This window comes from Kryptolebias marmoratus, linkage group LG6 (assembly GCF_001649575.2).
Source record: "Kryptolebias marmoratus isolate JLee-2015 linkage group LG6, ASM164957v2, whole genome shotgun sequence".
In the NCBI taxonomy this organism is placed as follows: Eukaryota; Metazoa; Chordata; class Actinopteri; order Cyprinodontiformes; family Rivulidae; genus Kryptolebias; species Kryptolebias marmoratus.
The window spans coordinates 4743084-4769148 of record NC_051435.1 but is presented as its reverse complement, the minus strand read 5'-3'; the positions used below and the strand labels follow the sequence as shown (position 1 = coordinate 4769148).

The window sequence follows — 26065 nt, the reverse complement described above, 5'->3', positions numbered from 1 at the left end:
CTGTGATTTGATGATTGTCGTTGGCTTGGTGAGGACCTGAGGTGGAAAAGTTCAGTCTTGGTTCTGACGGATCGAATCACTCATGATGTGTCTTTGACTATATGAAAACAAAATGTTAATTAAGACGGTCTTTAAAAACTGACGGATTTGGTTTATTATTGGTTAAAAATCAAAGGTGAGAAGTTCAAATGCCCTTTTGTTTTAGCTCATCCTCACACTCGGTTTACATTTTAGTTTATATTTGATAGAGGAAATGTTTCACCACAGGAGAAACATGACTGAATGTCTTCATGATCATCTCTTGACCCCCAGAGAGCTACGACCCTTAACCACATGGTGTCAGAGGTGGTTTTTTTATTGCTCTCAAATTTCTTCAATTTTCTTGCACCGCAGCACAGTCGTTTTCACAAGAAGTGGGGAGCAGGAACTAAATGTGCTTGATTGTGCAATCATTCTGGAAGAGCATACCACAAGTAGGAAAAAAAACACCCAATTTGTCTACAAACTTGGAAAGGAACGGTACATTCTGCTGATTGTTCGGCACGAGGCGCGATAAGAACACAGTGTTACTGAGTGAACCGACCAAGAACACAAGCAGGTAACAGGCTGGCTTCTTTTTAAAGAAACTCTTCAAAGGAAAGAAAGAATCAAACATGGATGAAACCAACCTAGAGTGATTCAGTTATTGTATGATTACCTTCAGAAGTAAATCATGTATAATTTATAAATATAAGAAGCTGAATAAAACTATTGGTGCTTTCCTTTTTACTGAAAACGTTGACTCAAGTAATTAAACTGGAGCTAAATCAACACTGACTAATAACCACTATGATATTGCCACAAATGCATAAAGTACTATAGTACTCCTTAAAGGATGGCATACTTCCCACTACCCTTCATGCAAGAGTTTAAACAAAGATAAGATTATCTTAAAAATTGATGGAGTTTTAGATGTTGGGGTCAAATCCTGAAATAGCTAAGATCTGGTGTGATCTGTTATCGCCTGAAGTATGTTTTGAGGGCAACTTTCAGCTTCTGTGTCAGATTTTAGCTCAGTATATGTAAAATTGACTGTGTTATAGCCATTATTGAGTTTAATTAGCTGTGGCAGCCATTTTGAACTCCGTTTTTGACTCTAAATGTTAATTACGTATAGATGTACATCCACTTATTATTTACTGAAAGCTTCATTAAAACCCGTTTCGTGGTTCATAGAATATTTAGCTAACAGACAAGTGAACACATGCAGACACAGGCCAAAACATTATCGATATTTAACTTTAACTAGCAGCTGAACTTGTTCTGCTTTATTGTGAAAAAGGTTTTCCATTTTTCTGCTAAGGCTGCCAGTAGTTGACCACATTTTATGTTGATGTATTTTCTTCTGAAAAAAAAACAAGAAACTGTCTGACTTCCAGGTGCAGCGAGCAGAAACACTAAGATGTAAAGTTAAATCATCTGCAGTGCTGGAGACAGTCACCCAAACTTTCCTGAGCTCCAACATCAAACAGACAAAGTTTTATACAGGAAGAACGGAAATGTGTGGGTTTGTATTTTAAAAATGCATGAAATCTGTGTAACTTCATAGAATCTAAATTGAGCTGTCAGAGAGGTGGGAAGAGAAAGGCATCTGGTTTTTTTTTTATTTTTATTTTATTTTTTGTTGTTTTTTTTTCTCCTCTGCTACCCCATGAACGGAGATGAGTCATGACTGTAATGTGAAAAGTCAAGGCAGTGGGTGTTTGGATGTTAGATTGTGTGAAAGGGTAGCGGTGGTCAAAAAATAACTCTGATCAAAGGCAAAAAAAAAAAAAAAAATGGTTTCCTTCTTTATCAAACATCAGTGAGAAAATGACAACACCGAGACAGAAGAAATGACCGCAGAGAGGGAGTGCTGGTTCATTAGGGAGCAGATCTGCCATCTAATTACTTGTAGTTTCTCTACAGAAAACATCTGTGTGGTTCTGTTGATATTTGTCATTTTGACACTGGAAGACATTTTCTGTTTCATCCATAACCCAGCAGTCTTGTAGGCAGTTAATCTTTTACTCCTGTCTCGTTGAGAAATGTGACTCTAACATTAAACCTGAGGCGCTAACACACGCCCCGAAATACTAACATGCTGTTTTTTATTCTACAAGAGAAACATTCTAGTGCACAAATCAGATGTTTTTTTAATTTAAAATGAAGTTGGGTGGAGTGGTCAGTATCTTACCTGCATTCAAACTGAGTCGAGTTTACTCCTACTACATTAAAAACTGGACCCATTCACCAACAAAACAGCTGAGTTTGTTTGTTTTACAACAGACATTTTGACTTCTGAGATTAAGTAAGGCACAGGTGTATTAACGGGGCTGCATTCTTCTCCAACTTTGGTGTCCTGTAAACATGTTTACGAGCAGAACTTCCAGCCATCGATATCACACCCGTGTCTTCCCTACGTTCTCAAGTCAGTATGTCTGCTGTGAAATAAGCCGTTTCTCAAGCAGTTTGAGAACTATTTTAAATATTTTAACACTTCTCTGGAGAGGCTGCTGAGTGTATCCTGCCTTGGATACGTCTTTACTCGTATTCTAATACTGAAGCAGCAATCACAAGACTGGAGAAATGACTGATACCAAAGAGAAGACATCGGCCCTTTCACATGGTTGTTGTTGTTGATGATCTTCTCTTGAAGCCACCTTTGGTTGGTGACACATAAACTAATCACTAACATCATGGAACCAGCAGAGCGTCAGCAGCACCTAGAGTTAGCGTTCAGTGCTAAATTTGCAGCACTTGACATCACGTATACTCGCCAACTCAGCTCTGTGACTACATCCACTGCTGGCTTGGAGGTGTAAATAATGAATCTGCTTTAACTCTCCATCTGTTTCACAGAGGCAGAAAGCATCTAAAAGGCATGAAAGTGATGTATGAAAGGATGTAATGTTTTATTTTTAGGGAGATTGGAGAATATGAGCCAGAGTATACGGAGGAAGAACTCTTGGTTTGACAAATGACACAAATCCTGGAGAAATACTGTGCACTGAGTTACCCCTAGCTCCAAAAATGTTTGTTTTTTCACTGAGAAAATTTATCTAACCTCAAAACAAAATACTAAAGTCCATTTTTGTGCACATATTTTAAGGAAGTGGTCAGCAGAGACAATAAGCCATAAACCACCTGAAACTATAAACACTTAGCGCCTGGTGCTCCAACACAGTATAAAGCATTTTCTGTATTTACAGTTTTAACTTGAGCCACAGGTGCTTGGCTTACACCTCTTTCTCTGCCTGTTATGTTATCAGAACACATCTACAAGCTACTCATAAATAGTTTTTTTTTTCTTTAGTTTATGCCTCAAGCTGAAACATTTACCGTGGTGACCTCAAAGCTTCGACACAGACGTTGGACAGAAAACACAATAACACACATGTGGAGCAGGAGAGTAATTGCATTGTGCTGATAAAACTGAGACAGGCACAGGAAATGTAAGGCCTGAAAGTGGAGGGCAGGTGAGCAGCTACATGTCATCAGTGTTTATCGTCTCATTTTCATTTTATGTACTGCTGTGTTATTATACACAACGGAGGCTTTATTATAAAACGATGATAAGTTGTCACAGGTGCAGTGTGGCCTAAGTGCAAATAAATGTGTGGGACTGTTTTATTGGACCTGCTTAGGTTCTTTAAGTGAATGTTTCATAATGCTTCATTGGGGACTGAAATGGGGGGTAAAAAAAAATTGATTTATTGACAAGAAAATTTACGGGGCTGAGATACCACGGAAGGAAATACTGCAGGAGTAGCTAGAAGAAGCATAAAACAACTGCTCTTTGCAGCTCTTCTGTCAAGGTATGGCCTCATAGGCACATACTGCAGCAGAAAGAAAGAAATCTGCTTTGTCAAGTCTTTAATAAGAAGAACATTAGAATTTGCATTTTTCTCTCAGGAAATTGTTTCCTCTGCCGATGCCCTGCTGCTGTGCATGTTTCTGTGGGATGAAAAGCATGCAAGAAATTCACAAAAAAACACACCTTGTGTCTTAAATCTTCAAAACACAACATTAATATTCAAGTTAATTCATCATCGCTGGTATTTAATATTCCTGCGGATCATTTTTTTTTCTATTTAGTATCAAGAAGTTTATATTTCTTCTCTTAAAAATGTGAAAAATGTGCAAGAAACTTTTTTGAAAAATTTTGTCAGCCTGCACAGATTCAAATAAAAAAAGTTCAATAGTTGAAAGCACTAAAAAATACAGATTTAAATAATACAGTACACACACAGATTAAATATGATTGCACAAATAAGATGCGTGAGAATCCAAGTAAACAACTTCTTTCAGCAATTAATGTTTTAATTGCAGCTCTCCTCTTCTTGCAGCAAACAGTTTTAGCAGCACATTAATTTCTCTCTCAGCTTTTCCTTTTTATGCATCTTGAATAACGATAATGACAGAGATAAACTATAAACATATATGCAAAAGCATAATGACAAACATGGGCACAAACACCCATAAAAGTACAGAAATCTGCTGAAGCAGAGTGCTGAATGATAACCAGCAAGTGTCAAATTCAAGCCAACTGTTTGTTTTGCTGTAATATTCATGCATACTAATTTAATAGAACATTATTTTAAAGATACTCATTGAAAAAGTTTGAAATCAAAGATAAGAAAAGTTATTCTGAACTATATCAGATGGTTAAGTTTAAAAGAGTTTACTCCAGTAGTTTTCCAGATATATTGAGTGCAATTCTTAAATGCGGGTATGCACCCAATGTAAACAAAGCACAAGTCGTGATTGACCTACATTAGGCTGGCTGTAGTCTGTGTAGGTAAATAAATGACCTGGGTATGTTTATATTTTATTTGTTCATTCATTAAAATCTAAATCTCAGAGACAACTGCAGTGGGTTTTTAGGAAGTGTCCAATAAAAAAAATAAAAAAAATAGAAAATAAATAAAATAAAAACTGAAAAAAGGGAAAGGGAACTTATGAGGAACTTTCTTAAAAAAAAAAGAATGTTGAAATAATGAAACCAACACATTTAATTCAGCCTAAAAGTGAGTTTGTGCTGTAACTCTCTGGGCCATCAACAGCCGGTGGTGTCGAGTTTCTGGTGTTAGCAAAACATCATTTGGACCTTGTTGGATGAGAGGTGGTGTTTCTGTGAACTGGACTTGCTTCCCACAGATCCCATCAGACTGGAAATGAGGGGGAAAAAATAGCTTTGGTTCTCAGCATGTATCTTGAGTTTAAAAGGTGGTTTTATTTCTAGTTTCAGGTCAAAATCAATAAACAGCTGCAGAAGGAAATGTGAAAATTTTCAGTCAGTCAGGTCTTTTATTCCACGTTCTTTACCCTGCGAGTGTCTGGAATAAAAATATAAATATATATTTGAAAGAAAATATTTACATATTTGGCAGACAGGTACAGTATAGAGAAATGTGACAAAAGATTTATGTTGTGTTCCATTTGCACTCTGAAGTAGGATTTTCCAGGTTCAAAGTCAGAAAACTTTACCAAAATGCCCCCAAATGTTGGATTTGGGAAGTTAGGGATTTCTGACAAGCTCCAACCTTAAATCCAATATGGCTGCTTCATGTATGAAGTAGCCATTTTATTGTAACGGTTGCGTCTCAGTAATTCGGCCACCCACATAGTACTTTCCAACCATTATCAAACTGGAACAGAATAACATTCTGACTTCTGAGGTAAATGGAGCGCAGCATTAATCCAGGTGTACTGAACAGACCCAATCAGAATCTGCCCATCTGATTCTTCCAGTTGTTTCTTAGTCTTTATCTATAAGTAATGCACAGAAAACGGGCTCAAAATCAGACAAAATTAAACCTTTTGCACATTTCCATATTTGCTCCTGCTCGTTTTTAAATGATATACTGACTTGTTGAAGTTTGAGGCAAGTTAATCAGTCCAAATTGCTGTTTTTAAAATTCATGGGAATTTTGTGCGATTAACTTGTGTGGCTACAGTGATGTGTACAATTATTAGGAGAAAAATCAGAAATGGTTTTGTCTTTCTTTTTTGGTTGACTCAAGACATTAATCTCTTCTAACTTCAAACTTTTTTCCTGGAAAGGCTTCTCATGTCATCACCAAACTTTCTCCTTAGACTCCTACTGTGTTTGCTGCAGCCATTTAAGTTTAATGTTGCGTGCAAGTTCATTTAGATCACTTTAAAGACACTGAATAAGTGCGGTTACATTTTATTTCTGTGTAAACAGTCTGGTCTCCAAACTCTGAGCCTTAGCATGGCTCATTTTCTTTGAACCAAGAGGGTAATTTAAAATATATGGCCCTAGAATGATCAAATTGCAGATGAGGAGAAATAAATCACTAGTAAAAACACTAACTATCAGTTGTTTGAACCTGGCAGAATAACTTGAGTTTCAGCAGGCATAAGAACTGTTTATTTTGGAAAGTTTTGCAGATTTACCCCCATGAAACCATTCATTCTGGAAGTTTTGTGCCCTTTATGTGATGGAGTTTAAAAGTCAGGCAATCCAACATGTGGGAGGCAGGAGTTTGCATTCCAGCAGAGATGTGTACTTTAGTTTTCTGATCCTAACCATATCTGCTGCTAAAAGAGGAGCCAAATCTGGACATGTCCAAATGGATCACTGTGGAAACCAAAGTCCAGTTTTGTTGTTTAGTTTGAAGGTTTCAGAGGGTTTCTCTTCCCCTCCTTCTCTTGATCTTCATTTACTTCAGTCCCAGTCGTTGATTAAAGTTCTGCAGGAAACATTTCTCAGCTCTCCCTGCAGCATTAGTCACTTTAAATACATGTAAACAAGTTTTTTTTAAATATACATAACTTTTTGTACAGTTTGGTTCATATATAGGTTCCAATCTTCCCTTTACTCCTCTCCCAAATATACAATCATAAATGCAAACACGTACCACCCAAACTGTGGATGTTTAGACCATTCATTTGGTTTATATCAGTACTGATAAAACTGTTTGACATATCAAACTTTAAGCCTCAAGTATTCAAACTCAAAAGGGTGTAAAATAACTTGCACATGATAAAAGCTCAACAAAATCATTCAGTTCATTTATCTTTTTGCTTTTAAAAAGTCTAAACACAGCTTGAAAACGTCCAACGAAGCTTTATATTCAGAAACCCAACAACTTCCTGTTTGTGAACCCCAAACAACAGCGGGTCAGCCAGCCATTTATTGCTCATCCAATGGCATAAAAAGCATAAACAAAAAGATCACAGAGTGCAGTGGAGGAGCTTGTTATATTATGGGGATTCCTCCAGCCAGGATCACCAGAACCAAGTCTTTATCAAAAAGTCCTCTGACTGCCCTCAGTCTGGTCTTCGGGACGTGGAGTGCAGCACGGCTGGATTAAGATCAGGTCACTGACTTGTCTGGTTGAGGATGTTCAGCGCACTCATGATGTGTGTCCATTTGTGTGTATCTGAGGGAAACTTTCTGTTTGGACGTTTGTGCAAATGGCTACCTGGCCTTTCAGATTGTGTAGGTTGCCTCGGGTTTGCAAAATGCACTTGAATCCCCCGAGGCTCTGGTCATCCGTCTGTTTTACTGACCAAAAAAATAAAAATAAAAACCCATATCTGCTTGAGAGAACTTTGGACATGCTGTCATATAAGGTGTCCTTCACTGTAGAGCTAAGTTTCTAAACAATCATTTGTACAACTTCTGTCAGCCGTTTGTGTTCCATTGTCAACAAGGTCACTGGATTTTGATTTTTATTTTTTTAGCTTTCTGTGTAGCCCTGCTTTTTCCACCAATGTGCCAGCTGAGACTAAAACTGTGCCGTCAGTGCTTTTTGTCTGTATGTCTGAAATATTCAGAGAACCAAGAAAATACTGACAAGCATTAGAGTCACTTTCATTAAAACTACGAAACAGAGCATTGGTTTTATGGATTGATTCAGTTTATGTTAAAATATACTCAGTTCACTATTAATTTCTTTGCCTGCATAGTAAATATTTGTATTTACATCAGCTAATCTCTTAAAGTGATACTTCAGACCTTTCAATGTCGGGTTGGTGGAAAGGTTGTGAACAATTAATATTTTACCTGTTGTAGGTAGTGTTTTGAATGGCCTCAGTTTGAAATATAGTTTGTTTTTGACCAGACTGATGAGCTAATGGCTAGTTTGAGCAGGGCCAAAACCAGCAGTTCATGTAAAAAGAACATAGGTTTATAAACCTATCTTCACAACTGTCACACAGAAACTCATTAGATCTGAACTGTCCCTTTAAGTATACTTGAGGTTCTGATTTTAAACTATCAGTAAAACAAAAATAATCACTGTCCAGCTTATAAACACTACTGGAAAAAGGGCAACATTTTACACTCAGTTCTTAAAGAAGTTTAGAAAACCTTATCAAATTAAAGCCGACCAACAAAAACGTGCAGAAATCTAAGTCATTAAATTCTCTTTAAATAACCTGGCAAAAATGCAAGTGAAAAAAATATTTATGGTTGAAGAGGTGGACTAAAAAGTGTTTGGATGACGGAGAAAAGTTAACGGGTGTCATTGATGACTCTGATCTTATCATTAAAAGAAAACAGTTTCAGCAGAAGTGATGCTGGATGAAAAGGAGGACAGAAGTTATTGATTTAACCCAGGAGATGAGCTGCATTTGTGCCATTTTCCTTAAGCAGCTCTGAGGTCAGTGCATGTCAGTCAGGCAGTTTAGAGCAAGTACATTTGGTGGATAGAGGACACAGGTTACCCAGACATGAGCTCGGTGTGGAACAGAGAGACTCGGTGGCATCATTAACCTCTAATGAGGAAACTGAGCAGAGAGGAGGCAGAGCAGAGGCCACGGTGGCAGAGAAGTGGGTGGAAGCCGGTTGTGCTGGAATGAAACCATGATGTGACAGCAGGCATTACCAAAGAGGAGAAAACAAAAGAAGCAGTGGGCAGAAGAACTGAAGAAGTGTGACCATTAGACTTTGTGTTTTCTTTCGTGCATCTTTGTGCGTAGGGTTCAAACCTGTTTCAAGTCAAACGAGTGGCTCAGAAACAGATAATCAGTAGAGTTATGAACATTTAGGTAGATATTTGTGTTACCGAGGATGAGTAGAAGACAATCATGTTCTTGAAAGGAAGACAACACATTCTTTAGTTCATTGACAACGCTGCTCTGGGTGGTAAATGTTTGATATTCAGAGGAGAGTTTACTGAGTGTTTCCAGTTCTAAAAATATGGACAACCAGTGGTCTTTGTCCAGATGTAAAGGAGTTAAGAAAGAAATAAAGATTTCTTGGGACAGAACACCTGATAAACAACAGATACTGGCAGAATAAAGCAGGTAGGTGAAAACAATGAAAGGACTGGAAATAGATGTACAATTAATTAGAATCTTCCAGATCTTTACACATCAAACAAGCCTGAAGTATATTTAAATAACATTTATGTTACTATAATTTATTCTTGCTTATTTAGTGTAAGTAAAAGAAGATGTAGTTTTGGTGTTGTAATTTATAAACGCATAACTTTATCAAGAGTTTTGAATACTTTTCATTCTTCTCTCAAATGTAGGATCTCCTTCCTGAAATAAACTACATGGCAATTATAACCTAGTTATAATTTTACTTCTTTATTTTGTTTTTCTACACTCATTCTCTTTTCTTGGCTAAGTTTAGGCATTTAAACCATCAACCTAAATGAAATAAAAGTTGTGATTGGTGTAAAAAAAATGGTAAAATGTGTGAATATAAAAGAAGCACTTATTTCCTGCTAATTTCAGAATTTATCTTGAGGCAGAGTGGGTCAATTTGCCATGTTTTAACAGCTTTTTAGATTTGCTTTGAGTTTCTTTTATTATTCTGTGACATAATTACACTCATATCTTCCGGTTAATCCCACCACCTTTTAATTTAATTCTTTCTCTTTTCCCTTCCTTCCTGCCTCTCTCAGCAGTAGCTCAGTGTGTGCTGACGCAGGGTTGTGGGTCGCACTACAAGTTCGCTATCGAGGAGTTCTGCCTGGCCAAATTCAGGCTGGAGATGCAGGAGCTGGACCAGAGTCAGTGGTGTAGCTGGGAGGACACAGTGGAGTGAGTAATCACACACACAAACATGAAATAAAACAGATTTACTCTCATAATGGAAAGAACACATCAGGAGCTTCACGTTTTACTGGGGCATTCATAGTTGTTGGTTTTAATGCAGATTAATGACCAGATAAACTACGAAGTGCTGTACTTTTTCTCATGTTCTCAACTCAAGTATGAGTCTGTTTAAGCAGCAATGAAGAAGAGCTGAACTGTTTACAAAGAAAAAAACACAAACTTGGTTAATCTGGCTGCCACTCTTTGTAATTGTCCGTGTTTTCTGGTCACCTTCCAACAGTGGATTAAAATCTGTGTAAAGAGAAAAAGAGAATAAATGAAGGGTGCTCCACACAGACAGTCTGAACAAAAGCTGTGTGCCTTTGGCATAAACAAAGATCTTTTGTGCAAAAACAAATATTAACCTTGCACTGACTGTAAAAGATGCTCACGGGCTTCAGCTTTCCAAGCTGCTCCTACAATTTGGGAGTCATTTCGCACCAGTTAGAGCAATTAAATTAATAGATAATTATTATGTCATGTCTTAACTGCAGAGTTAAAGCTGCCACACATTCATGTTTCCAAACAATGGAAGTGTCATTCTCAAACGTGTGCTTGTAATAAAGCACCAGTCTGATTTATCGATGACAGTTTGTAACGTTCCTCTTTATTGTTGGAAAGAAAATCCAATCAGGCCGGTTTCCAAAAGCTCTGACCTTTGATGGAGATGTTCTGGTCTGGTTTCAAACTCTTTCATAGGAAAACAAAAACAAGCTATTTTTTTTATCCAAAACTCCTCAGTACCTTGTTGATCCAGTGCAGGCTGTCAGTGTCAGCAGCTTCCTGTCTGCAGAAGAAAAGAAGGTCAGGATCAAAACTTTGTTATAACTTTTCTAGATTTCTATTAAAACATTAATGTAGGGCACAATTCTAGTTCCAGTGTCTTTTCATTGCTGAACTTTCAGTGGTTTTTGTTGCTTCCAGCACAGAAAACAGTAAATTTCAGTTTTTATTCAATCATTTGTGTTCCCTGTCTCTAAAAAAACAACAACTTTCAGAAGCTAAAATAAATGGTATTTTTTTGTTGAAAAGAAATTAAGATGAAGTGGAATGTTACGTATTTCATCAATTAAATCCTTTTGGTCTTTGGAGCAATCTATGATCTGTTTTTGCTGCTTTTATTGGCAGTTTGTATCATTTTAGTGAGTTATCTGGCAGATAAATGGAGATAAATGAGAGATTTTTTTTAGGTTTTTCAGAAAATACTTTTTCCAGGAACCTTTTAAGAAAAACGGGGCATTGTGAACCCAGCAGTTGTCAGGGCTAATGTGTTGAGAACACTTTTATTAGTTTTTTACTTGTGTTTTCAGCAAAACTCAAATAAAATGTCAAAATCTGAGGCCTAAGATTCCCCAGTTATCTGAAGACTTTTATATATTTTGCTACACAGGAAAGGTTTGAAGTGAACTGAAGATTCTTTCCTTTCTACGCATTTAATTGGAGGAAATTGCCACCTATTTCTAAAACAACAACTCGTGATGCATCATTCATAGAAAGAAATGACATCTTGGAGTTAAAAATGTTTCAGGATCTTTTTTTGTTGTTTTAAAGTGCAATATAGTAAAAAAATAAAAAGAGCAGGAAAAGAGCAACAAGAGGCATAAATAAATGAAGGATTTAAAATGTCAAAGAGGCTTCAGTTGAGTAAAAAAGGTCAGGCGTCAGGACTGCTTTCTCCCCTCTGAGGATGCGCTTCATTCTGGCCGAAGTGCCTCCGGAGTTCTCTAATTCACATCAGATGACATTTGGAGTCTGTGTGAGCGTCTCCTGTGAGCGTCGGGCCACTTGTGAGACGCTCGCCGGCTCCTCTGTGTGTCCCGGCTGTCAGAAAGCAGGCAGCTTCCTTAGCCCGCTTGTCAGTCTTCAGCTGTCACCTCTCTCAGTTTAAATTCTGCTCCCACCTCATAAAAACACTCTTAAAGTCACCGCTGTCTACATTATTAAATGCTATTTTTTTTTTTCCATCTTACTTCTATTATTTTTATAAGCTTTCACACAAAATGTGGGGAATAATGTGACATTCTTGCTCTCAAAGGATGTTCATACGGCTGCTTAATATGTCAGAAAAAATGAAATCTTTCATTTAAAATCCAAGCGTTCTGGATTTGTAAACATAGCTCCTTAAATTAAACTAGATTGTTGTGAATATTGTGAAGGTTTTTAAAAGGGAATGCTCTTTTCTTTGTACATCAGTAGGCAGCTTTTTGTGTTGCAGGTGACAGATTGTTTTTTTTAAAGTTCAAATGAATTATCATCCTAAAAACTGCCTTCTGCATTAGCAAACAATAAAAGTTGGAAAGCATTTTAAATCTCAGTGTAGACCTGTGCATTTACTTTATAGGTAGTCACTGCCGATATAAACCATCCACACATACAAAAGGTTAAGAACGATCAGTTATCTTACAGCTGATTTGAAACAATCACCTACTTTTATTTTTTTTTCTTCCATCAGCTCTGCGTTTCTTGTTGTTGGCAGCAATAGTAAAGGGAAGCATTTTCACTTATTTAATTTCCTTTTGTAACCGAACCCAAATTATAAATCACCAAATAAAACATAGTTTTTTTTAATTCCAGCTCTGCGATTAGCTGCTCAGTTTAGACAGCAGCTGAAAGGAGGGTCTTTTTTTTATCAGTTTTAGTCAATTATAGAACAAACCAAGCCAGGGTAATGGGCTCGTGCACTTGCACTCAGATTCATGATAATTGAAATTATTAAAGAAAGGATGTTTAATCAGGCATGCAAATCCGTTTATACATGCTTTCTATTTATGTGCAGCCACATGTTGCTGATGATTGCTTTCTGTTTTCTTCTAATAGTCATTCTTCTGTGTTTCAGTGACAATACACCAAACTGAGCTTTGGCATCTTTTCTTTGTCAGGTGTAAATAGATTATTTTTTCCACTAAATATTATCTTCTATAAATCCTTTGACTGCTTTGCTTTTGCCCACTGGCAGCTCTGGTTTTATTTTTTCCTGTTTAGATAATATTTTAATGTGGATGTATAGATGTTTTTGTTTTCTACATTACTTTCTAGATGAAGTTATATAATTTTTTTGTTTGTTTGTTTCGGCTAACAGCTTTGTTGTTGGGACCAGTTCAGCTAAGTGCAACAGCTCATTAATTTATGCACACAACTCACCTTTGAGTATCAAATTTGCAAATTTAGAAAATGTGTGGGTCTCTGAGAAAAGAAAAATAGAAGGTCGTTTGTATTTTTCCAGCATGTTTTTTCGCAGTGAAGCATTCAACACATCTGCAGTTGTGTAAACACTACAAACATTCAGCTAATAGTGTAGAATGTGAGCAGCAGGCAGCTTAAGTTAAAGCTTTTGCAGACTTTAGTGCTGAAGGGCACCTCAGCAGTGACTGAGGCCTTATCCTCATGAAAAACAACAATCATTTTTAGCTGTTTCTGAAAATATCCTCATAAACGCTTCACTGTTTGTAGAAATGGTTTTATGCATAAAAGTAGGTGTAAAATGTAAACACAACAAGTAGACAATGCTCTGAGAATAACGCAAGAGGATCCTGGTCATTTATGGCCTCGGCACACGTTTTTCCTGCTGGTCAGGAAGAAAACCAGCAACCAAGAAGTTCTCCATCTCCATTCCAGTTGGTTTCACAAAGCCAGAACTGTGAGATGAAATTGTTTGTCACATTGTGGTGTTTTCATCTACCCAATGAAACGACTCTGATGTATTTTTTAACTGAACTTTGTCAAATGTCCTCCTGTCAAACTGACATTACACTTTTCTTTTGCGCTAAAGTTGGACTAAATTAATATTTTTTTATGTGCTGAAAAATGGGGGCAGTGATTTTTTGTTAGAAACTTTGCTGCTTTCAGTTTTCTCCTCATAACTATAGTTAGTCTGTTCTATTTATTTCCTCATACCTTTCACCATTTTTTTGCTGCTTGTTTTAATAGTTTTATGTTTGCTTTTGATGTTTTTCTTTCTCTTCTGATGTGTTGGTGACATTTATTAGGCATTTGTTCTCCCCAAATTCCCCAAAAAGCAGCCTTGGTATTGTTTTCCCACAGTGTTAAGGGAATAAAATGTTCTCTATAGATTCTCTTGCCAACACAGTCCCATCAAAGTCCAGCATGTAATGAGAAAATAGCAGAGAAATGCTCCACAGAGGTCACAGCACCATTACTCACTACTCAATACGAGGGGCTCCTGCTGTCATTCAGAGTATAAATTAGACAATGGAGGAAACAAGAGCTAGCAGAATGGCCCGATCAATAAATAAATGACTCGGTGACAAGGCTAACCCCCCAAGCTGCTGCAAAGCTCATCAGCAGAAAAAATCTGGAGTTGTGTCCTTGCATTTCAAGTCTGTTTCTTTGAGACGCAAACAAACAGAAAATATGCTGTCAGCTCTTTTACACCGGTTGCTTTTGAATAATAAGTCAGCTCCGAGGCAAGTCAACTTAAACTGATTACTTTTCATTTTTCACAGCAGCCACGTGACAGCAGTTAACTGAACTACAAACGAAAACGTGATTTGGGAGGATATGTGAAGTTCTTTTAGCCACATGTGTGTTGAGTCAATCAGCTGTGGTGGCCATCTTAAATGAGGTTAACTCCAAAAGTTTTATTAATAAGTTTATTTGCAGATATCTAACCAATGATTACTTTGAGAGTTTCTTTACAATCAGCCCACTTGTTCAAGAGATATTTTACTGAAGCTACAGACAAACACGCGCAGAAACAATATAGATCCAGTCAGATCACAACCAGCACACATGTCAGGTAAAGTCTCCGCTGTAGTCACAGGTAATAAAAAGCTCCAACTCAAGGTCAGATATAAACATACGCCTGCATGCTAATTGGTATGTAAATCATAACTGCAGGGTGTGAAGTCAAGCTTTTGTACTTTTAGCAAAATTGTACAAAGAAAAAACCCTAAAATAACAGATGGCAGCCACATTTTAGTCACTGACAAAGTTTAAAACAAACATTTTGCCAAAACAGATCTAAACAAACCTTATTCCTGTCCAAACTAAACACCTCAGTTTAGTCAGTTTGATTCCCTTATGCACATTTTTTTTTTATTTTAATGCATTTGTTTATTTCTGTTTTCTTAGATCTTTTTTTGCTTCTCAGCGTGAGTGTATTTGTGTTGTTAAATCAAATGAATGGTGCTGATGAAAATGAATCATTTCAGTCTGTGAGCACAGAGCAGAAAATTTAGCAGATGGAAAGTATGACAACTGCTGCTGCAAATGGGAGGCAGATGGGAAGACATAAACATTCAGTCACCATCTAAGTTCAGCTTGAACTTGTTTCTGTGATGCCGCTTTGCAAATTAAAAGCCTAAACCATCAATTCAACCCTGACTTCTGTCTCTAGATTGAGTAAACAAGTAGGTGCATTAAACCTAATCTTACAAATATTAAATGGAAATGTGTTAGCAATAAACAAAAAGACATCTGCTGTGTTTATAATATTCTCTTTATCATTCTGAGCCACTATTATGCCTTATTTGACAGATTAAAGAGTATTTTCTGGCTAAACCAGTCGAGCTGCTGCTGATGCTGACAGACGGTCATTTTAAACATTTTAAACTTGTCGCACACAAAACAAGCAGAAAAGTGAGGCTGACATTTCTTCCAACTATGGTTTATTTACTTCATTTGATTTTTCTTCTCTTTATGTCACTTCCATTTCGACTTTTCCCGTTGAACGCTCGCTAAAGTTTTTATAGCTCCTGGTGTTCTGGAGCCTATGTGAGGTCAGAGGAACAACTTCTTAATATTAGGCACGACGCCCACTGTGGAGCAGGTCGCTGCCCACACAGAGAGGATGTGCAGTTATTTAATCTGCACCTTAGAAGATGGAGGACTGAGAGCTACTTTTCATGTTAAATCAAGCCATTTAGAGCAGTATGGGCTGTCACATCTTAAACTATAGATCCTTTTACTGCTTAGTTACAAATGTAGAGTTGCAAATCAGAAGTTTACATGAATGTCATTTATTTGGGGCTGATATTTTAGCACTCTTCCTGGCAGAACTGGTAGAGTTTATTTAAGTTGATTTCCTGGCACAGACCCAGCTTTTAATAAGAGTCACCAAATTTTAATTTGGTTTGTGGTCGAGGCTTTGGGAGAGCTATTCCAGCCTGTTTTATCCAATCAGAAGCCAGTTCTGATGTGGGTTTGGGATCTTTGTCTTGTTGTTGATTTAACGTGAAGTTGAAGAATTTAGAGATGGACCAACTTTTTCATTATTTCTATCTACTTTGTGCAATACACCAGTACCACAACATGATGCTACCACCACCATGCTTGACAGTTGGTACAGTGTTTCTAGGTTTGAAAGCCTCCCCTTAATTCCTCCAAATATACTTCCAAACAGCTCAATCTGTTTCTTGTCTGACCATCAAATATTCGGCTTGTCCATGTGGACAGCTGCAGATTTCAGTCGAATTTGAAGGTTTCATTTTAGTGGCAGGAGCTTCTTTCTCGGTGGGCACCCTCACAGTTCATGGTGATTTAAACCTGGCTTCAATGTGGGCAGTGACACTGGTTTCCAGTAGTTTCTAATTCATGGCAGACTTGAATCTTGGCAGTTCTTAGGTTGTTTCTGAACATTTGAACCAAATAACTTTCATCCTTGGTTGACATATGTGCAATGGTCAATCCAATAAGGGATGCCAAACAAATCATTTGTATGCTGGAAAAGAGAAACTATGAGCTGCAGTCAGTCATGATCACCAATAAAAAGTTAAAGTCCCTGGTCTGAAGTTGTAGCACGTTCTAGAAACTGTAGCATCCCCTTTTAAAAGATTTAGGTGAATTTATGTATACATTTGAAACTGTATATAACTGTGCTTTATTTGTTTATTTTGTCCTAAGATTAACAAGCACATCTTCCTCATCTCAGAGATTTAAGCCATCTTCTCTGCTGCCATAATAAAACGTATTAATATCTGGATAAGCCTCTATGTAATATAATCTAGCACATTAATTAAACCTAAGCCATTAATCCTTTAAAAAAACATCAGAATATCTCTTCCAAAACAAAATATCAAAGTCAAATCAGAGATGGCCTTTTGTTCCTGCAGCCTGAAATAACATCAGTGGTCAGTGAAGCTGTTGTTCCTCCAAAAGGAAGAAAAATTGAAAATGTTTCCTCATCCTGTTAGCGTCTGAGTGTGCAGGCAGGTAAACATGTCAGGCTAACAGATGAGTTGGTTGTGTTAAAGAGACACAACCAAAGACCAACAACTTGTGTTGGTTTACAAGCTTCCTCAGGTGGAAAATAAAGATTTATTTCAACTTGGGGCACAGAAGATGATACATCTGCAGGCTGCATCAGAGAAACCCACATTTTCCATCATTGTAACCTTCTGCTGTTTGTTCTGTATTCACAAGTTTAACTTTATTTACGCTAGCACAAAGTGACATTTATTATTTACATTCCAGTTATCCATCTGCAAATACACATAACTCGCCTAGGAACCAAAGTTGCATCTTCACCCGATTAGTCTTTAAAGTAAACCTGATTCAAGATGGCTGCTTTAACCAGTTGACTTTAAAAAACACAAACATTTGCCGTAACTCAGTCAATTTTAAAGATATTTACTTTAATTGTGTTGTGATGGTAGCTGAGACTGATGCCCTTCTCATATTCTGAGAGCAAGTCAAAATATACATTTTAAACTTGTTTATTTTATTAAAACTTGTTGCCTCTCTTCAATAACTGAGGCGATTTTATTTAAAACTTACAAAAAGGAGCACCATTACGAACAGGTAAAATCCAGAGCTTACAAGTGTGTGACTGTGTCTGTCTGTTTAATTAAAATGAAACCTTTTCAATTAAATTCAGCATCTCTGGAGGTCAGGACATCAAAAATGTTATTAATAAGTTCCACAAATATAATTTCCTCAATAATTAATTGATGAATAAAGCAGGGTCTGTTAATGAATCAACCTCAGACTGAGTTATTAATCATTAAAATGTCAGCATTTACATACATTTAATTAACACATTGAGGCAATGTCTTTGAATTTTTTGACAAAACTGCCAGCTGTAATTACTTCTCTGCCTATTTTGTGTTTGGTTTAAATCTTGATGCTTTAAAACCCGACTGTGCTCGACCTCCACACATCAGGTTTCCAGCATAAACACACAATTATCTAATCGGGCTGTCTTTACGTTTACTTTTGTTTTTTTGTTTGAATAAATTCATAAAGTACTCCTTTAAATGAGCTTCTAAAGAAAACATTTTTTGTTTGGTTGGTTTTTTGTCAATAATAATCTTTAAAATCTTAATAGTGACAGGAGTGATAGAAAATTAAAGAGGAAAAAAGAAGATTAAATACTGTAAATGTGCAACTATTTGGGTTATTTTCATATAGGTTAAATAACTTGACAAAGTACAGATTTCCACTGGACCAGCGATGGATCTGTGATGTTTCTTCTTCTCATCCATCCACCCAAGCCGCGCTTTAAAAAGGACCATGAAAGTCAGATTTCAGCCGTCTCTCCTGAACAGTTGATGTTTCGATATGTCAGCCCGAATTGATGTGAGCTTTGATCTAAGGCTGCCTTTTAATATCTTATGTCTGAAGCTAATAACATGAATGAATTTCTCGTCTTCAGCAGAAAGCGCTCTTCATCTTCCTTTCCTGGGGCACATCTCATGAGAGCCAGTTTCATCTCAACATTTGATGGTTTTTGTGACTGAGCTCAATAAAACTTACAAAGATCTTGAGATTTTCTGGACTGACTGACCTTCAGGTTTTAAAATAAAGTTCAGGGACTTTTACTACAATTTAGATTCCTGCAGAAGTTTAAAAAGGAGCATTTGCAGTAAATTATATCATTAAGGCTTTAGCAAAAGACGAAAAAATAGAAATTTATAAAGAAGGAAAGAAATTATCCTGTTAAAATTATAAAATTCTTTCATTAAATGAAAATCATTCCAGGTGAGAACCTCATAAAGGTAGAACCAGACATGTGGACGTTAAATAATTACTACTTTCAGGAGTTTAAACCTTTTTCTTTGATAAAAAAAAACAACATACCACACAGCCCAGTACTTACTCAGTATGTACCTGGTACTTACAATATACTTCCAAGGTACACACCCAATTTGTACCTAGTACTTAGAGGGTACATACCCAGTACATGTACTTACCATGGTGCATACATTGTATTAATCTGGTACCTATGAGGGACATACCTAGTACTTACAGGGTATCTGGTACTTATCTGGTAAATACCAGGGACGGACCCAGTAAGTTTCAAGTACGCACCCTGTAACTAACAGGTAATTTTCAGGTAGTACCTGTCACAAACCCTGTAAATACTAGGTACTCACCCTTTTAAGTAAAAAGTTTGTGACAAGTAAGTATCGGGTTAGTGGTACCTTGTATGTACCTGGTATATTCCCTTTAAGTCCCAGGTACACATCCCCTTAAGTACCAGGTATGTATCTGGTAAGTACCAGGTAAGAAGTAACAGGAAAATACCAGGTACTTACCTTGGTACCTGTAAGTACCACATCCGTAGTCTGTATGTACCCTGTAATTACTGATTTGTATTTTATATTGCTTTGTTTCTTTTTATGAATTACGTAAGTTAATATTGTTGTGGGTTTGTCAGAGCTTTTATCTAATACTCTAAATGTCAATTATAATGTGTTTCATAAGCTTTTATTCTAACACTTTTATCAGTAGGTTGATATATATTCAGACTCAGATTACAGTGGATTATTGAATCCAAATAAGGATATTCTATTTTCTAGTAAAACTAATTGTCTCCTTGGCCTGTGGTCTGTCTGAATGTTTCATCACTGTGGGCACTTGGTTTAAAAATAACTCAGTTCTGGACAGGAGCTTTTCCGGCTGTGTTATTGTTGAGGGGTATTTCGGTCAGTCAGTCATGCATGCTGACAGGCGTCTCTAATAATTTAAAAACCCTCTGGTGAGTTCATTCACATTGGGTTACTTGCAAAGCCGGGCCAGAGAGAATCCAGTGAGCTAAGTAGTGTTGAAAGCTACTTGAAAGTCCCGTCCCTGTGCAGCTGTATGATTAAGAGGCTGATTATGCGGTGATTAGAAATGGATTACAGCATTCTTTTATTGCTCTAATGGCTGATTATGATGTAGAATCTTCTGGTTTGAGGTGCATTTGGAGATGTTATGTAACAGATCTTTAAAAGAATGAGGACAAGGACTGGAATATTTGCTTCACGAAGCATCACTCTTTGTTAGACAGATTGAGAAACCCTGCTGCTAAAAAAGCTCACATTGTTTCTTTCTCTACAGTCCTTAGAATAATTTCACATCAATTCATTCTCTGTGTTGCTGCACAAACAGTTCTGAGTCTAAATCTTTATCATCTTCTCCCTTTATTACTGTTAGCTCATGATACAAATGCTTTTGCACACTGTGCAGAATTTGACATTTTTCTCATATTTCATTTCAAATTGAACATATAATTTGGTAATTTTAGGTTCTCAAAGTCTGAACTGGCCCAGATATGGACCAAACAGTAAGCCCACATGTTATATTGCTTTGCACTGGAATGCATTGGTATGCTGAAATAAAGTATATGTTTACTAATCTGATAAGAGTGGCGTGGCTCCTTTAAGAGTGCACACAGAAAGAGAGAGTGCACAGCGTGAGTGAGCCTTTACCTGTATGATCAGGGTGAGTGACAAGCGGAGCACATGAGTGAGACAGAGGAAATCAGCTATTTTATCAGTAAATACAGTGTGAGCTGCAGTAACAGCAATGCATGCAACAACTTTTCAACCCTCAAGCTGTTTGAGTCCGTTTTCCCTCTGCGGTGGAAAGAAAAAGAAGTTCGTCCCAGAGCAGGTTGCACCTTTGGCCTCAGCTGGCGTCATTATTGTCATTCTCAGATAAGGCAGCAGAGAAGGAGTGATGTCACGTCATCATGGAGTTATCTGAATGTGCAACGAAAAAAAAAAACGAGTTTTCAGAGTGTTTCTACATATCTGTGTAAGTCTGCATTCTCAGCTATAAATGTAGTAAAAAGCTCATATTACTGCCAAATTAACATTTAAATAGTTTTTCTCTCTGACATCTTTTGTGCCAAGGTTTAATCAGCTCACTGAAGGCACACTGTGCCATTTTAACACTGGGTTACTTTGGATTTTAACACGTGCAGAATCTGTGACTTTGACCTCAGAGTCTTGTTGCCTTCAAGTTCAGTTTATTTAATTTATTTATTCTTGTGTGAAAACAGACGCATCTTATTTTGTTGAGGCATAGAAAGTAATTAGATTAATCAAGTTTAAGGTAAAACTCAAAATAAAATACAGTGCACTTTATTAAGCTTTACTATCAAAGGTAGCAGCAGGTTAGTTTCACAAGCAAACAGAATCATTTCTTTTGATTATCAGCTCCAAACAGATTTAATAAAAATAACCTGCTTATTGCTAGTTGTAGCAGATCTTTGACCTTATCTAAAAATCAGGTTTAGACCCTTGATTATAAAGTTTAAAAAGCCTGCTTTACAGGAACACAAAAGAGCTTTTACAAATTGAGTCACTGGTTTTTACATCAATAGAGCAAACATTTCCTCCGACAGCTCACCGCTCCCTTTGGGTTTCAGCTCTCTCTCACTCCATTGCTGACAAAAAAACAGAAAACGGACACAATACACTAACATTTATCCCTAAACCATTTTCATTTATGTGAAGTAATATTTTTAGGGTTATGAATACTGATTAGTTGTTAAAGTCGTTTGTTCTGCTAAAAGATGCTTTAGTTGATTTCTGCTTAACTATTGTGTTTTCATCAAATAGAAAAAAATATCTATACATATATTTTTTTAAGTTTTAAAGGACGCAGTCATCAGTCAGACTAAGATTTATCTGATTCTGGCCACCAACCTGTACTGGTGCAGCCTTAGTTTTAGTTATATCTTATTTGTTTGATTGGAAATAAAACAATTCATACAAATGTGTTATAATCAATAATACGTTTTATTTTAGTGTTTAACTCTCTGGATTTCTGCTTCTGTTTTTAACAACAGAAACACCAGTTTGGCTGGTTTATTGAAGTGCAACGACCTCTCTGTGTATGTGTACAGGTCTGAAATGAATAAATTAAAAAGAAAACAACATTTATATAACCAGACATAAATCTGAGCTCATCTGCTTACAGAGGGAAAAGACAAACTGGAGCAAATCTATACCTTACATACACAAAAACACCCAAACACAAGGAGTGTAGCTGTTCACACATACACACACACAGGCTTACACGTCAAAAAATAAACATCAACACACACTTCACAAGCTCCATCGGTTCACATCGTGACACTGACTGTTTGAAACTGATGCAGAGGGTGAGAAAAGTGAGGAAAATATACACTGAGGGAAAAGTGTGTATGTGTATGTGTGTGTGTGTGTATGTGTATGGCAAAGGAAAAAAATGAAACTGATGCATGTCTTTTAAACCTGATGAAGGATTTTAGCACTTCTCCTCTCATGTAGGAAGAAAAAGGACACCCACAGAGGAGAAGATGTGCAGGAAGTAAGCAGAACAACAAAGTCCAAATAAAAAGAACATTAGATTTGATTTGCTCAGCACTGACAGTCTGGCCTGGTTTTCTGGATTATTTCAGCTGGAGATGGAGGAATCTCTCTCTTTTTATCCTCTGAGCTGATCCCCCCGAGCAGCCGAGACAGAAACTCTCAGCAACAAATGAAGTAATGAAGGTGATGGTCCAAAAGGGAAACTTCTCTGTCATCCATAGTTTAAAAAAGTTTTTCTTGCTGATTTAGCTGTTTAGCATATATTTGTTACATCTCCCATCTGCGTACCAGTTTGTTTTTATTCTCATAAAACAGTCAATATGAGCAGAATTATACAAATATAGTCAAACATAATGCCGCTTTGACTTATTGCCACTACCTTTATCACTCCAATATCCATCTTACATCAGAAAAGGATATAAACTTCCCCCTAAAATTAGCTAAATATTTCTTATGTTCTATCTTTTGTTGAAGATCAGATTCATTTGAGAAAGTGTAATATTAGATTTCATACTCTACAAAAAGTTAGAAAAGTAGCATTTAAAGGAATGTTTCTGTATCTCCTGTTAGCTTACAGCCAAAGTTTTAAACAAAGACGTCAGGCAGTCTTTTAGTGCTCAGAGTATGTGTTGGAGGGGACTCTCAGCTACCACCACACTGAATTTTACCTCAGTATGACTGACAATGACTGAGTTATAGCCATGTTTGTGTTTGCCCAGCCTGGTTAGCTGTGGTGGCCATTTTGAATTGAGTTGACTCCAAATGTTTATTAGTTGTAGATGTGCATTCAGTGATTGTTTTCTGAGAGTTTCATTAAGATTTGTTCAGTGGTTTATGAGATATTTTTGCTAAAATACAAGCAAACAAACCCATAAACAAACAAAGGCAGCATAGTTTTAGAGTAAATATATGCAGCTGAACATTAACACTTTAGGAACCAGACTTTTTGGGGGCCGGATGAGTGCTGTAGTGACACCAGGTTGAAATTATTAACTGGAAAATCTGCAAACATGTGAATCTTTGTGTGGAAATTATAAATCTTTGATCTTTTGTTGCTAACTTCTAATATAATTCTGACCCACTTTACCCCACAGGATCTTTCTTATCTGATTTACCACTCATTTATTATAATAAACAAAAGTATAATTAAATATCACTGGTGTTAAAAATCATTTGCAGTATTTCTCCAAAGGCATGCTGTTATCAGATCTCCTGAAAACACAATGGGAGTTCTTTCATTGGTGGCTAATCTGTCTTTTGTTGTTATTTTTTAGTCTTTTCTTCAACAATAAACATCCACCAGCACACTTTGGTTAAAAACATTTTGTTGCTTGGCAGCAAAACCTGACTCGGGTTGATTCTTTCTTTGTTAAAAAGCATTTTTTTCCTGACTCTCTCCACGTCACACACACCTGCTGGGATGTTGAAGCAGCTTCATTTAAAGCCATAAAGCTAAATGTGTAGTTTTCACACAAGAATAGTCAGTCTGAACGCTGACTAACAGCGCGACAGGACCCCAGAGAGGTCTGCCACTCTGACTGTAATTTCAAAAACAGGTTCAACACAGCGAAAATTTAATCTGCTTTTAAATTTATTATGACTCTGGGGTTATGGGGAGGGCAGTATCACACAGAACAACAGGAACCTCTCTGTAAATGTGTTTCCCAAATGGCATTTTAGTCTTTCAGGTGGAAAATTAAAACATATTGAAATCCAGCAGGGAATGAAAGTCATCACATTATGTATAAGATTTCTGTAGGAAGTATCTGTGCTTCATGATGGCTCAAGTTTGTGTAAGGTTTTGCTCACATGTGGGTTTAAAATTATTCATCCACACTGGGATCTGATTTGCACCATAACCTCTCTTCTGGGACAGAGATAACGATTGCCTCTTATTGTGGATAACTCATTTGTTATACAATCTAAAATGGGATTTTCCATACAATACTACTAAATAGTACCTTAACCTACTGTCATACCTTTAGCTTCCTGTCTTTGTGATCGACCCTCAGCAGAATACAGGAACACTCCTGGGTCTGTTCTTCAGTCTGTGTTTTCTTTTTCTTTATTACTTATTCATCATTCAGGTTTTACTTATTCACATTGTGTTCTGCAGTAAACAGATCAGGCTCCTTCTGTCTGATTTAGCTGCCTCTAGCTTTCATCTTTTACATGTAGGGGTAATTTTTCATAATAGCTACTTGAATTTGTTCCACCTGATTCTCATTCTGTGCTTCGTGTTCTGCTCCGTTTCCCCCATTTGTTTGTTTTCTGCATATTTACTAAAATTGTGGACATTTTCAATTTTCAAATGGTTTGTTATCTTTCAAACATTTCAATTTGGAAAATGCATGTAGAGATGGTTCAGATGCTGAAATTATTCTCTTCACATGTATTTTTAAAAGCACTCTAGTAATTAAATGATCTTTTACAAACAAGCTGCTAAAGTAAATTTCAAAAACATTTGATGTGACACGAACAACGTGCAGTCATGCACGGTGACCCTTGAAACAAATGCGCTGAGGTGATTCGAGTATAATATTAGGATACGTCCTGGGCACCTCCCAGATTTTCCGGGCGGACCCAGAAATTCCTGGAGGGATTGTGTATCCTCTCTGGCCTGTGATCACCTCCACTCCAGGAGGACATGAAGAATGTTGCTGAGGAGAGGGATGGATGGATGTCCACATATAACACACCATGATCAATGCAAAATGCAACATTAGGGTTTTGGAGGCACTCTTTTGTTTAGGAGTTTTTCTGCTCTTTAATATGGAATAGGATATTAGGGAATGTCTTCTCGAGCTCCAAAGTGGTACAACTAAAGGTTCTGGTGAACTGAGCCGGTCCCAACTATGACCTTTATCAAGATGGAAGGTGGTAGAGGAAGTACCTGTCTCTCAAATCCTAACAACAGAAGAAATCTGATAACAGAAGATTCTTCATAACTTTTAGAAATACTAAGAATCACATGCACTTTAGTTTGATTGTATCATGAATATTTCACCATCTTACTATTTATTGACAATAATACACGTGCTTATGTTTTCCTCTGATTGGTTCTCTACACTTTAAAGACACTGAAGGAGTCACAAATGTTGCAACATCTCACTGGGAAACAAAGCTGAAATAGATGTCTGCCTCGGACTTGTGGTGCATGCATTTTGTTTTATGAGATTTCATATTAAAACGTGTGCTTGACATGAATTATATAGAGCAGTCCATGCAGTGCCTTAGTGTGCACCACCACACACACACACTGACCGAAGCTCCACACTGCCAGGTTTAATTTGAGCCTACAGGTGCTGGTCATAAAATTAGAATATCATGAAAAAGTAGATTGATTTCAGTAATTCCATTTAAAAAGTGAAACTTGTATATTATATTCATACATTACATACAAACTCATATATTTCAAATGTTTATTTCGTTTAATTTTG

At 36.9% G+C, this 26065-nt stretch overlaps 1 protein-coding gene across 2 annotated transcripts in view; it reads left to right on the top strand.

Annotated features, from left to right (window-relative positions):
• The window catches only part of ramp1 (receptor activity modifying protein 1), a 51331-nt gene that overhangs the window by 21257 nt on the left and 4009 nt on the right, over positions 1-26065 (top strand). Inside the window, exon 2 of one of the 2 annotated variants that reach the window (XM_017420627.3) lies at positions 9912-10047. In XM_017420627.3, coding sequence (XP_017276116.1) covers positions 9912-10047 — 136 coding nt within the window. Of the gene's footprint in view, positions 1-9908; positions 10048-26065 lie in introns of both variants that reach the window. The other variant, XM_025006890.2, reaches the window with a different exon arrangement.